At 39.1% G+C, this 13,128-nt stretch overlaps 2 protein-coding genes across 2 annotated transcripts; both read left to right on the top strand.

Moving 5' to 3' along the window:
• The first annotated feature begins 226 nt into the window (after window positions 1-226).
• LOC148578936 (uncharacterized) lies at window positions 227-9,705 on the top strand. The gene is made up of 3 exons (XM_088484294.1): window positions 227-497; window positions 2,704-3,836; window positions 9,499-9,705. Exons 2-3 carry the CDS (start codon window positions 2,711-2,713, stop codon window positions 9,522-9,524), a joined length of 1,152 nt encoding a protein of 383 aa, XP_088340420.1. The 5' UTR covers window positions 227-497; window positions 2,704-2,710; the 3' UTR covers window positions 9,525-9,705.
• Window positions 9,706-11,826: 2,121 nt separating this feature from the next.
• LOC148578935 (uncharacterized) lies at window positions 11,827-12,300 on the top strand. Its single transcript, XM_088501953.1, has one exon. The coding sequence runs from the start codon at window positions 11,827-11,829 to the stop codon at window positions 12,298-12,300; it is 474 nt and encodes a 157-aa protein (XP_088358079.1).
• The last annotated feature ends 828 nt before the right edge of the window (window positions 12,301-13,128 follow it).

Below are 13,128 nucleotides of genomic sequence, written 5' to 3'. Positions count from 1 at the left end.
GGAAAGGAACGCCGAACCTTTACGGCAAAGTTCCAAATCCCGTAATTCCTCCGTTCGAGCTCCGATCGCCGCACCGTTTGCGGCCACGCGTTCACCGCGTCGAGCTCTACATTTCTACCGGAACAATTTCATAGGTAACTTGCTATTTCACTCTCAGCTTCATCTTCCCCCAATTTTCGAATTTTAAGTGGGAATATTGAATTTCTTTGATTTTTGATGTTTTAGGATCCAATTAGCTTGAGAGAAACGTTCACTCTTGCTTATGTGAAGCTTGGGTAAGGTGAGGATATGATAATTCTATTTTAATTTCATTAAATTTGAGCTTTGAGTATTAAATTGGGTATATATGTATTATGAATGTGTATTAGGTTGAAAATAAATAATTGGAGCTTGAAATTGTGAATACTGGAACTTGGAGGAAGCGGATTAGTTGAGTTTTGAGGGGCTGTTTTGGTTTTGAATAAATAGCTTTGGTCGTTACGTGGAAATCGGCTAAGGTATGGTTTAGGTTTCTTACATTTAATATATAATGTTCTGTGAAAACTTAGGCTAGATGACCATAGGATAAGTTGGAATGCAGGTGTATATTTAATATTTAGTAATTTGTCGATGAATATATTTGGTTGAAGTTTATTGGATAATTAGTTTTTAATTTTGGATGGTGAATGTTGTTATGTTAATTTGGAGAGAATTATGGTTGAATGTTATTGTTGATTAACTAATGATTTGGTGAATTATTGATTTGAGGTATAACTATTATGGAGGTTGTTGTGATAATGAGGTATTTTGTGTTAAAAGCCTAGGATTTGTGAACTATGATCCTTAGTTGAATTTTGGTTGTTGGATTTGAATATTGTATGAGTTTAATTGTTGATTTGAAGTAGATTTATTGTGGTGATTGTTATGATGATGAGGAAGGGTATGTTGAATTGAAAAGAAAGCAGGTTTGGACCCGAAAAGGGTGGCAAAGTCCGAGTTTTAGAGGAGATGCTGCCGAAATTTTATAAAAAATTAGAGATTTTATTTAGATGATTATTTAAAAGAGATTTAGATTTAAAGGTTATATGGTTTGATTTTGAGTTATTAAGATAGTGAGTATGTTTTAAGTTTGAAGTTTGATTCTTAGAAAAGAATGAATTATGTTTTGAATTGAAACTATTGATGGATGGAATGGGAGGTGATATAATGAAGGATAAGGATTGAATATGTTTAATGTATGATGATGAATGAGATGCAATTGGGAATGATGTGGATGTTGATGAATTATAATTGAATTATTTATATGGCTTATGAATTTGAATAATCTGAGATACGAGATTCCCTGGATTAAGTGCCGTGGCTTGCCACCACGTGTACCAGGTTGAAAACTCGATACTCTGTTGACCCTACGACGTAAGTGTGACCGGGCACTATATAAATTCCCGGGAATGTTACCCCCATTGAGCAATATTGATTATTTGAGAAAAATCTATGCATAGACTCTTGGGGATGCACGTCGGGGGACAGTCTAAGGACAATTCAGACTTGTCGGGCTGGCTGGATAACCGACAGATGAGCCTCATCAGCCATAGGACAGGCATGCATCATATGCATATTACTTGAATTACTTGCTTGTGCTCTAATTGGGTGTGCCTATTTGTATTTGCCATGCTAAATGTGTATTTGTTACCTGCAATAGTTATAACCTTCTTGTGTTTGCCTTTAACTGTTTATTTGTCTGTGAAAATGCATGATGGAATTGGAGGTATGGAGGAATGGTAGTATAGGACTTAGATTTAAGGTTAAGTTAAGTTAGGATTAAATATTTCTAGGAAACCACCTTTTATGGCTTCTGTTTAATACTTTAAGCTCTACAATCTGAGTGTCGGCGTTCTAGGATTGCCTCTGGCATTCCCAGGACCTTATATATTATGTGTGTGGCACCTTTACCATACTGAGAACCTCCGGTTCTCATTCCATACTATGTTGCTAATTTTCAGATGCAGGTCGAGAGGCATCTCGTTAGGCGTCTGGACTCTTGAAGCGGAGTGGTTACTGGGATATTTTGTTATGCTATGATGTATATATATGTACTTAGTTTTCTCTCCGCATGACTTATTCTTTTTGATCCTCTTAGAGGTTTATGGAGAGGCAGGATTGTGTATATGTACTTTTGGGTTTTGGATATGTATGTATATATATGTGTAAATATTCTCCGGCCAGTCTTGACTTCGCAGGCTGAGTTAGGAGCTTGATATTTTGTATCTTTGGCACTCTATTCCTACTTCTGTTATCTTATGTTTGACAGTTACAGTTTTCTTAGCATGCAAGTTAACTCGTTCCTTGAGCGTTGCGCTTTTATCTCGCGATTTTTATTTTCCCTATCCTTCAAGGCTCCTAGCATATTATAACTCTTCTGCTATTATATGTACTTATTTTATTTTAGAGGTTGTAATACCACATCACCTTTGTTTTACGACTTAAGCGTAAAGCTTTGTGTGATAGGGTGTTACATTATGGTATCAGAGCAGTTCGTTCCTATAGAGCCTGAAAGACGGACTGATTGTGCTTCTGTGCATTCTCTATATCTGTGTTTATGTGCTATTAGGATATCTGATTGATATAAATGGCATAAACGTTTGTGAGCATGCATTTGGAACTTAAAGCATTAGACCTGCGATATTGAGACTGATCAACTTAATATCACTTGTTTGGTGTGTATAGGGACCAGATGTCGACTCGCGGACGCGGTCGCGGGCGAGGTAGAGGTAGGACAGGCACCGTTACTCCTGTACCCACAGGGACTGATCCAGTAGACTTTATGGCTGCCTTGGGAAATATGGCTGCAGCTATGCAGGCAACAGCTGAGGCACTGGGTAATCAGATAAATCAGGGTAATCATGGGAACAATAATGATGGAGACGGTCCTATGACACTTGCTACATTTCTGAAAGTTCGCCCTCCGACTTTTAGGGGAACCTCAAATCCAACTGATGCAGATAATTGGATTCAGGCTATGGAAAGGGCGTTACAGGCACAACAGGTTCCTGAAGAGCAATGGGTTGAATTTGGGACTTATCAGTTGCAAGGTGAAGCTCAGTATTGGTGGCAGGGAACACGACGTATCCTGCAGCCTGATGGTGCTGCGATTCCTTGGGAAGTTTTCCGGACAGAGTTCTATAAGAAATACTTTCCTAATTCAGCTCGAAATGCCAAGGAACTTGAATTAATGCAGTTAAAGCAGGGACAAATGACTGTTGCTGAGTATACCAGCAAATTTGAGGAGTTATGTCGCTTTTCTCGTATCTGTCAAGGTGCGCCTGAAGATTTTGCTGAATGGAAGTGTATTAAATATGAGGGAGGTCTTCGGAGCGATATTCTGAGCTTCGTTGCCCCAATGGAGATCAGGGTATTTTCTGAATTGGTGAATAAGAGTAGGGTGGCTGAGGATTGTGTGAGGAAGGCGGCAGCAGAGAAAGGGAGTTTGAGGATGCCTTTTCAGAGGCCTTCAGGGAGGAACTTTGCTCCGAGAGGTAGGAATTTCAAACGTGGAGGTTTTGTTTCGCAGCAGACTCAGGGTCAAGGTAATTACAGAAGGCCGAATACCAATGCTAGTCAAGGAAAAAGGTTTGGGAAGCAGCCACAGCAAGATCTGAATTGTCAGAAGTGCGGAAAGTATCATCCTGGAGTTCCGTGCAGACTAGGACTTGGAGTGTGCTATTCCTGTGGACAGCCCGGGCATATAGCCAGTAATTGCCCTGAGAAGAAGAAGTATGAGACTGGTAGGGTGCAACAGCCGGGGAGAGTATACACTACTTCTACCATTGGTGCTGAGGGATCTGAGACACTTATTAGAGGTAATTGTGAAATGGCTGGTAAAATCTTAAATGCTTTATTTGATTCAGGAGCAAGTCATTCATTTATTGCATTTGAAAAGGCCCATGAATTAGGATTGAGAATGGTGGTTCTAGGTTATGATTTGAAAATATATAATGCTACTCATGAAGCTATGGTGACTAGGATAGAATGTCCACAAGTTCCTTTTCGAGTGCAACAGCGTGAATTTGTGCATGATTTGATTTGTTTGCCTATGACTGGTCTTGATCTCATTTTGGGATTGGATTGGTTATCCAAGAATCATGTTTTGCTTGATTGTTCTGAGAAGTCAGTACAGTTTATGCCAGAAGGGTCAGAAGCACCGGTTGTGGTGAATAGTTACTATTTGAACTTTATGATAGTAAACTGTTCTGGAACCGAATGTCAGGGTATTATGTTATTAACTGCGGGAGTATCAGGTGATGATCAGAGTTTAGAGCAAATTCCGGTTGTATGTGAATTTCCAGATGTGTTTCCGGATGATATTAATGAATTCCCACCTAACCGAGAGGTTGAATTTGCAATTGAGTTGGTACCTGGATCCGGTCCAATTTCAATTACTCCTTATAGGATGTCGCCTTTAGAAATGGCTGAACTGAAAGCTCAGCTGGAAGATCTGTTGGGTAAGCATTTTATCCGACCAAGTGTTTCTCCGTGGGGAGCGCCAGTGTTACTGGTAAAGAAGAAGGATGGGAGTATGCGGCTGTGTGTCGATTATCGGCAATTGAATAAGATCACTGTGAAGAATAAATATCCCTTGCCTAGAATCGATGATCTAATGGATCAGTTACAGGGTGCCGGTGTATTTTCTAAGATTGATTTGCGATCCGGATATCATCAGATAAGGGTTAGAGACGAGGATATTCCGAAAACTGCTTTTAGAACCCGTTATGGTCATTATGAGTATACAGTGATGTCTTTCGGGTTAACTAATGCCCCGGCAGTATTTATGGATTATATGAACAGGATTTTTCGACCGTATCTGGACAAGTTTGTTATTGTCTTCATTGATGACATTCTTGTTTATTCTAAGACTGAAGAGGAACATGCTGATCATTTGCGAACTGTGCTGCAAATTCTGAGAGACAGGAAGTTATATGCTAAGCTATCTAAATGTGAGTTCTGGAAGAGTGAAGTGAAGTTTCTTGGCCACGTGGTGAGTAAGCAGGGGGTAGCTGTGGATCCTGCTAAGGTGGAAGCAGTGATGAATTGGGAGCGACCAACTTCAGTGACAGAGATCAGGAGTTTCTTAGGTTTGGCAGGGTATTATCGCAGATTCATTAAGGGATTTTCACAGCTCGCCTTACCTTTAACTAAGTTGACTAGGAAGGATACACCTTTTATCTGGACTCCGGAATGTGAAGAGAGTTTCCAGGCATTGAAGCACAGGTTGACTACTGCACCTGTATTGGTATTACCTGAACCAAGTGAATCGTTTGAAGTGTATTGTGATGCATCTCTGAAAGGGTTGGGGTGTGTTTTGATGCAGCACCAGAATGTTGTAGCATACGCCTCACGGCAGTTAAGGCCGCATGAGATGAACTACCCGACACATGATTTAGAACTTGCTGCTGTTGTGTTTGCTTTAAAGATTTGGAGGCACTACCTCTATGGCGTTAAGTTTCATGTTTTCTCAGACCATAAGAGTTTGAAGTATCTTTTTGAGCAGAAAGAGTTGAATATGCGTCAGAGGAGGTGGATAGAGCTTCTGAAAGATTATGATTTTGAATTGAATTATCATCCAGGAAAAGCGAACGTTGTGGCGGACGCTTTGAGTCGGAAGTCTTTATATGCAGCTTGGATGATGCTACGGGAGGAAGAGTTACTGAAGGCATTTCAAGGTTTGAATTTGGGAGTTAGAAAAGAATCTGGAATCTTGTGTTTGAGTCAGTTACAGATTTCAAGTGATTTTAAATCAGAACTTCTGAAGGCTCATCAAGATAGTGAAGCGTTACGTAAGGTATTACCAGCAGTTGAACAGGGAAAACAGTGGAGAATGTCAAAAGGTCAGGATGGTTTATGGAGGTTCAAGAACCGGATTATTGTGCCTGATGTTGGAGACCTACGACAAAGTATCTTGAAGGAAGCTCACAAGAGCGGGTTTTCAATTCACCCAGGGAGCACTAAAATGTATCAGGATCTGAAAGCAATGTTCTGGTGGCCAGGTATGAAGAATGATGTGGCATTGCATGTATCTAAATGTTTAACGTGTCAGAAGGTTAAGATTGAGCATCAGAGACCATCAGGGACCCTTCAGCCTTTGGAGATTCCACAATGGAAATGGGAGAGTATCGCAATGGATTTTGTGATAGGTTTGCCTAGAACCCGATCTGGTTGTGACGCTATTTGGGTGGTTGTGGATCGACTGACAAAATCAGCTCACTTTCTTCCTATCCGAATAAGTTGCACAATGGAGGAATTGGCTCGAATGTATATCAAAGAGATTGTCAGGTTGCATGGTGTGCCTTCTACTATCATATCTGACAGAGATCCTCGTTTCACATCAAGGTTCTGGGGAGCTTTTCAGCGTGCATTTGGGACTCAGTTAAGCTTGAGTACTGCGTATCACCCTCAGACAGATGGTCAGTCAGAAAGAACTATTCAGACCTTGGAAGATATGCTAAGAGCTTGTGTTTTGGACCAACCGGCGAGCTGGGACCGGTATATGCCATTAGTAGAGTTTGCTTATAATAATAGCTATCATGCGAGCATCGGAATGGCTCCATATGAGGCTCTATATGGCAGGAAATGTCAGTCTCCGTTGTGTTGGTATGAAACTGGAGAAAGGAGTTTATTAGGGCCTGAGATGATAGCCGAAACGACTGAGCAGATAAAGAAGATTCGTAGTCGAATGCTTATAGCCCAAAGCCGTCAAAAGAGCTATGCTGACCAGAGGCGAAAGCCTTTGGAGTTCGAAGAGGGAGAACATGTCTTTCTGAGAGTTACACCAACCACTGGCGTGGGAAGAGCTATTAAGACCAAGAAACTGAATCCTCGTTATATTGGACCGTTTGAGATTCTGAAGAGAATTGGACCAGTGGCTTATAGAATTGCCTTACCGCCATACCTTTCGAATTTGCACGATGTATTTCATGTATCACAGCTTCGGAAGTATACTCCTGATGCAAATCATGTTCTAGAACCAGAACCAATTCAAGTGAGAGAAGATCTAACACTCCCAGTAATTCCGGTGAGGATTGATGACACCAGTGTTAAACGATTACGAGGAAGGGAAGTATCATTGGTAAAAGTAGCTTGGAGACGAGCTGGTATCGAGGAACATACCTGGGAACTCGAATCAGATATGCGAAAGGACTATCCACATCTCTTTTCAGGTAACTATATTTGAATTTTGAGGGCAAAATTCTTTATTAGGTGGGTAGAATGTAAACCCCGGTTAAATTAGTAGATAATTAGTTAATAAATTATTTTTTAATAAGGAGGATTAGAAATGCGAATATTATATCAAAATAGGGTAGAGCTCATCGAAACGAGAATTTTGACACTAATTTTGAAGAAAACGGTCCAAGAATGGACCGAAAGGACCGAACCGGTTGAACCGGACCCGAACCGGGCTATCGGTCCAACCGGACCAGCCCATTAAAAAGAGCCACGGGCTCTTTTTCCCTCATTTCCTCAAGGACGCAGCTGAGCTCCAGGGAGAGGAAAGGAACGCCGAACCTTTACAGCAAAGTTCCAAATCCCGTAATTCCTCCGTTCGAGCTCCGATCGCCGCACCGTTTGCGGCCACGCGTTCACCGCGTCGAGCTCTACATTTCTACCGGAACAATTTCATAGGTAACTTGCTATTTCACTCTCAGCTTCATCTTCCCCCAATTTTCGAATTTTAAGTGGGAATATTGAATTTCTTTGATTTCTGATGTTTTAGGATCCAATTAGCTTGAGAGAAACGTTCACTCTTGCTTATGTGAAGCTTGGGTAAGGTGAGGATATGATAATTCTATTTTAATTTCATTAAATTTGAGCTTTGAGTATTAAATTGGGTATATATGTATTATGAATGTGTATTAGGTTGAAAATAAATAATTGGAGCTTGAAATTGTGAATACTGGAACTTGGAGGAAGCGGATTAGTTGAGTTTTGAGGGGCTGTTTTGGTTTTGAATAAATAGCTTTGGTCGTTACGTGGAAATCGGCTAAGGTATGGTTTAGGTTTCTTACATTTAATATATAATGTTCTGTGAAAACTTAGGCTAGATGACCATAGGATAAGTTGGAATGCAGGTGTATATTTAATATTTAGTAATTTGTCGATGAATATATTTGGTTGAAGTTTATTGGATAATTAGTTTTTAATTTTGGATGGTGAATGTTGTTATGTTAATTTGGAGAGAATTATGGTTGAATGTTATTGTTGATTAACTAATGATTTGGTGAATTATTGATTTGAGGTATAACTATTATGGAGGTTGTTGTGATAATGAGGTATTTTGTGTTAAAAGCCTAGGATTTGTGAACTATGATCCTTAGTTGAATTTTGGTTGTTGGATTTGAATATTGTATGAGTTTAATTGTTGATTTGAAGTAGATTTATTGTGGTGATTGTTATGATGATGAGGAAGGGTATGTTGAATTGAAAAGAAAGCAGGTTTGGACCCGAAAAGGGTGGCAAAGTCCGAGTTTTAGAGGAGATGCTGCCGAAATTTTATAAAAAATTAGAGATTTTATTTAGATGATTATTTAAAAGAGATTTAGATTTAAAGGTTATATGGTTTGATTTTGAGTTATTAAGATAGTGAGTATGTTTTAAGTTTGAAGTTTGATTCTTAGAAAAGAATGAATTATGTTTTGAATTGAAACTATTGATGGATGGAATGGGAGGTGATATAATGAAGGATAAGGATTGAATATGTTTAATGTATGATGATGAATGAGATGCAATTGGGAATGATGTGGATGTTGATGAATTATAATTGAATTATTTATATGGCTTATGAATTTGAATAATCTGAGATACGAGATTCCCTGGATTAAGTGCCGTGGCTTGCCACCACGTGTACCAGGTTGAAAACTCGATACTCTGTTGACCCTACGACGTAAGTGTGACCGGGCACTATATAAATTCCCGGGAATGTTACCCCCATTGAGCAATATTGATTATTTGAGAAAAATCTATGCATAGACTCTTGGGGATGCACGTCGGGGGACAGTCTAAGGACAATTCAGACTTGTCGGGTTGGCTGGATAACCGACAGATGAGCCTCATCAGCCATAGGACAGGCATGCATCATATGCATATTACTTGAATTACTTGCTTGTGCTCTAATTGGGTGTGCCTATTTGTATTTGCCATGCTAAATGTGTATTTGTTACCTGCAATAGTTATAACCTTCTTGTGTTTGCCTTTAACTGTTTATTTGTCTGTGAAAATGCATGATGGAATTGGAGGTATGGAGGAATGGTAGTATAGGACTTAGATTTAAGGTTAAGTTAAGTTAGGATTAAATATTTCTAGGAAACCACCTTTTATGGCTTCTGTTTAATACTTTAAGCTCTACAATCTGAGTGTCGGCGTTCTAGGATTGCCTCTGGCATTCCCAGGACCTTATATATTATGTGTGTGGCACCTTTACCATACTGAGAACCTCCGGTTCTCATTCCATACTATGTTGCTAATTTTCAGATGCAGGTCGAGAGGCATCTCGTTAGGCGTCTGGACTCTTGAAGCGGAGTGGTTACTGGGATATTTTGTTATGCTATGATGTATATATATGTACTTAGTTTTCTCTCCGCATGACTTATTCTTTTTGATCCTCTTAGAGGTTTATGGAGAGGCAGGATTGTGTATATGTACTTTTGGGTTTTGGATATGTATGTATATATATGTGTAAATATTCTCCGGCCAGTCTTGACTTCGCAGGTTGAGTTAGGAGCTTGATATTTTGTATCTTTGGCACTCTATTCCTACTTCTGTTATCTTATGTTTGACAGTTACAGTTTTCTTAGCATGCAAGTTAACTCGTTCCTTGAGCGTTGCGCTTTTATCTCGCGATTTTTATTTTCCCTATCCTTCAAGGCTCCTAGCATATTATAACTCTTCTGCTATTATATGTACTTATTTTATTTTAGAGGTTGTAATACCACATCACCTTTGTTTTACGACTTAAGCGTAAAGCTTTGTGTGGTAGGGTGTTACATTTTTTTTTTTTTTGTGACTAATTTGGAAAGATAGGAGACTCGAACCCGCAACCTCTTAATATGTTTGATATCGTAACAAATGAGAAAAAATGTTTACTATCTTCTTATTTTATACTTAAAAGGTATTTGAAACTAAAATTTGATAAAGAAACTTAGAATTATTCTTCGTAATCTTATCATTCTTCTATTTTTTTTACTGTTTTTTTAATTACCATATTTTAAATGAGAGATTGTGGAAGATGCTAGCTTCATTCACAATTAACAATTAAAGACAAAAATGACACCCCCTCCAAAAATAAATAAATAAATATGAGCTAGGGAAACTTAATAAATGTATTATCTAAATTTGTTTTTATAATATTAAAGTAATTATTATTTTTATATTTTAATAATTTATTAATTAATTTATACATATTATATTATTATATATTTAAAATATGTATTAAAAAGATATACTTTAATTAGTAAAAAAATTAAATTTTTAACTATTTAATAAAATTTATATTTATATTAATATCTATACACACTTAAAATTACTTTAAGAATGAGTGATACAATTAACTTAAATTATATTGATATAACACGTTTAATGAAAACCTTATAAGTTATTAGTGTATATATATATATATATATATATATATATATATATATATATATATAATAGTTGACACGTACATTATAAAAATAGCATAATTTGGTGGTAAGGCATGCGATTTTTTAAGAAATGAAATAGTGATTTGAATTAGGGAATGAACCGAAATCTATCTTGTCCACTCGTGTAATTTGTTAAAATAAAAATTTTAAAATATTCAATTTTTTTTTTTCAACAATTCAATTTTTTCATAAACATACTTAAATTTTTATTGACTTAGATATCGGAATCCTTTATAAGGATCGCCAATCATTTCATAATTAACGTAAAGACATTTTAGACTCATTCCGTACTACTTTCGATTTCTTTACACAAGTCCATTTACACCAATTAGTTTCATGTACATTTTGAAACAATTATAATTTACAAAATATACACGTATTAATTATTTAATATATATGTTCATACTCTGTCCCAATGCTAAGATCCAGGTCCAAAGAAAATAAAAAGACCCAATCCATATATTGGCCTCTTCACATAACCGACCTCCTCAGAAGAGGTCGGATTCAACATAGACCTCACTCCAAGGAAGTCGGGACTTAAGGATAGCTGACAGATAATACTTATTCAAATAAGTAACTGCATCTAAAATCTGTCAACCCACTTCCAGGTGCCATATCTCAACTCCCATAAGATAAAGGGACGGTTATCCTCCTTAAAAGGTGGAACTACTTCAACGGTACTTATTGGTTCACCACTATAAATACACTGACACCCCTCAGGTATCTCTAAATTCCAATACTCTCTAAACCTGCTAAAACCCTTTGCTGACTTAGGTATCGGAGTGTCTTTGCAGGTACCACCCCCCATTCATCCACACACACAAGTTGGACGAGGACTCCCTGACGCAAACCTAGTCGGAGACTTCCTCCTTCAGATGATTGGGCCAACCTCATCAGTCCAGCCCACTAATCTTCGGTTACCCATCGTAACATTGGCGTCGTTGCCGGGGACCCGAGAGATCAACCAGTAATGGCGGACGATTCACACGAACTGGAATGACAACGAGAGGGAGAGAGAAATTTGAGGAACGAGATTGAGCGACGAAAGGAGCTTGAGGAAAAGCTCCTGAAGTTAGAGTCTGCTCTTAAAGGTCGAAACTCTCGCAGCGACCGAGAAGATTCTCCCTTAGGAGGGGAAGACCCGTTCAGCGAGGAAATAATGAGGGCAAAAGTTCCAAGGAACTTTAAAAGCCCTGATATGGACCTCTACGATGGTGCCACTGATCTAAAACATCATTTAAGCAACTTTAAAAGTCGGATGTATCTGGCTGACGCTTCTGATGCTACTCGCTGCAAGGCTTTCCCGACCACCTTGACGAAAGCAGCGATGAAGTGGTTCGATAGTCTTCCCTCAAGGTCGGTCACTAGCTTCGACGACCTCTCACGAAAGTTCTTGATGCGATTCTCCATCCAGAAGGACAAAGTAAAGCACGCATCGAGCCTTCTGGGAGTAAAACAGGAGGTCGGAAAACTTTTGAGGGACTACATGGAAAGGTTCAACAAAGTGTATTTGGAGATTCAAAACCTGCCCACAGAGGCAGTAATTATGGGCCTAGTAAATGGACTCCGAGAAGGCCCCTTCTCCCAATCCATCTCGAAAAGGCATTCGACCTCTCTCAGCGATGTACGATAAAGGGCCGAGAAGTACATCAACATGGAGGAAAATGCTAGGCTCCGATAGTCAATTTGGAGATCCGGGATCTCTCACTCATCAAAAGAGAAAGAGAGAGAGCCCAAGAAAAAGGAGGAAGTCGGTCCAGAAAGGCGTCGGAGATATCATTCCTATACTCCTCTGAGAGTTTCTTTAGTAGATGTCTATAGGAAAATTTGTCATACTGAAAGGCTACCTCCCCTTAGACCCATCAAAAACAAAAAGGGGGAAGTAGTAGCGACTACTGTGAGTACCAGAAGATATATGGTCACTCAACGAATGAGTGTTACAACCTGAAAAATATTATAGAAAAGCTGGCCAGAGAAGGTCGGCTGGACAGATATCTCGTGAAAAGGTCGGATCATCATGGCAAGAGGAAGCAAGATAACGAGGACCGAAGAGATCCACCACCACAGACCCCGGAAAGACATGATCTCGGGGGGATTCGGTGGAGGCGACCTCATAAAGTCATCTCGCAAGAGGCACTTGAAGCAAGTCTACCAGGTCGGGGGTGAAGCTCCCGACCTCTCTACCATCTCATTCACTTAAGAAGATGGAGGCAAAAAAATTTCTAGGATTTATGCTTACACAAAGGGGGGATTGAAACTAACCCTGACAAGTGCAAAGCAATTCTAGAAATGAAAAGCCCGACTTACTTAAGGGAAGTCCAGCAGTTGAATGGCCGACTTGCAGCCTTCTCCAGGTTCTTGGCAGATTCAGCATTAAGATCCCTACCACTTTTCTCCTTACTAAGAAAATGGTGCCAGTTCGAATGGACTTTTGAATGCGAAGAAGCATTCTAAGAGTTCA

This window comes from Arachis ipaensis, chromosome B10 (genome assembly GCF_059453495.1).
Source record: "Arachis ipaensis isolate K30076 ecotype BB chromosome B10, ASM5945349v1, whole genome shotgun sequence".
Classification (NCBI taxonomy): domain Eukaryota; kingdom Viridiplantae; phylum Streptophyta; class Magnoliopsida; order Fabales; family Fabaceae; genus Arachis; species Arachis ipaensis.
The sequence above is the reverse complement of the archived record's forward strand: the minus strand, read 5'-3'. Positions and strand labels throughout refer to the sequence as shown.

Excerpts from the sequence above, each read along its gene's own strand:
- LOC148578936 (XM_088484294.1), top strand. The coding sequence starts at position 2,711 with ATGTCGACTCGCGGACGCGGTCGCGGGCGAGGTAGAGGTAGGACAGGC. Across the intron at positions 3,837-9,498 it reads ATCTGAGACACTTATTAGAG|ATGCAGGTCGAGAGGCATCT; the intron begins GTAATTGTGAAA and ends GCTAATTTTCAG.
- LOC148578935 (XM_088501953.1), top strand. The coding sequence starts at position 11,827 with ATGAGGGCAAAAGTTCCAAGGAACTTTAAAAGCCCTGATATGGACCTC.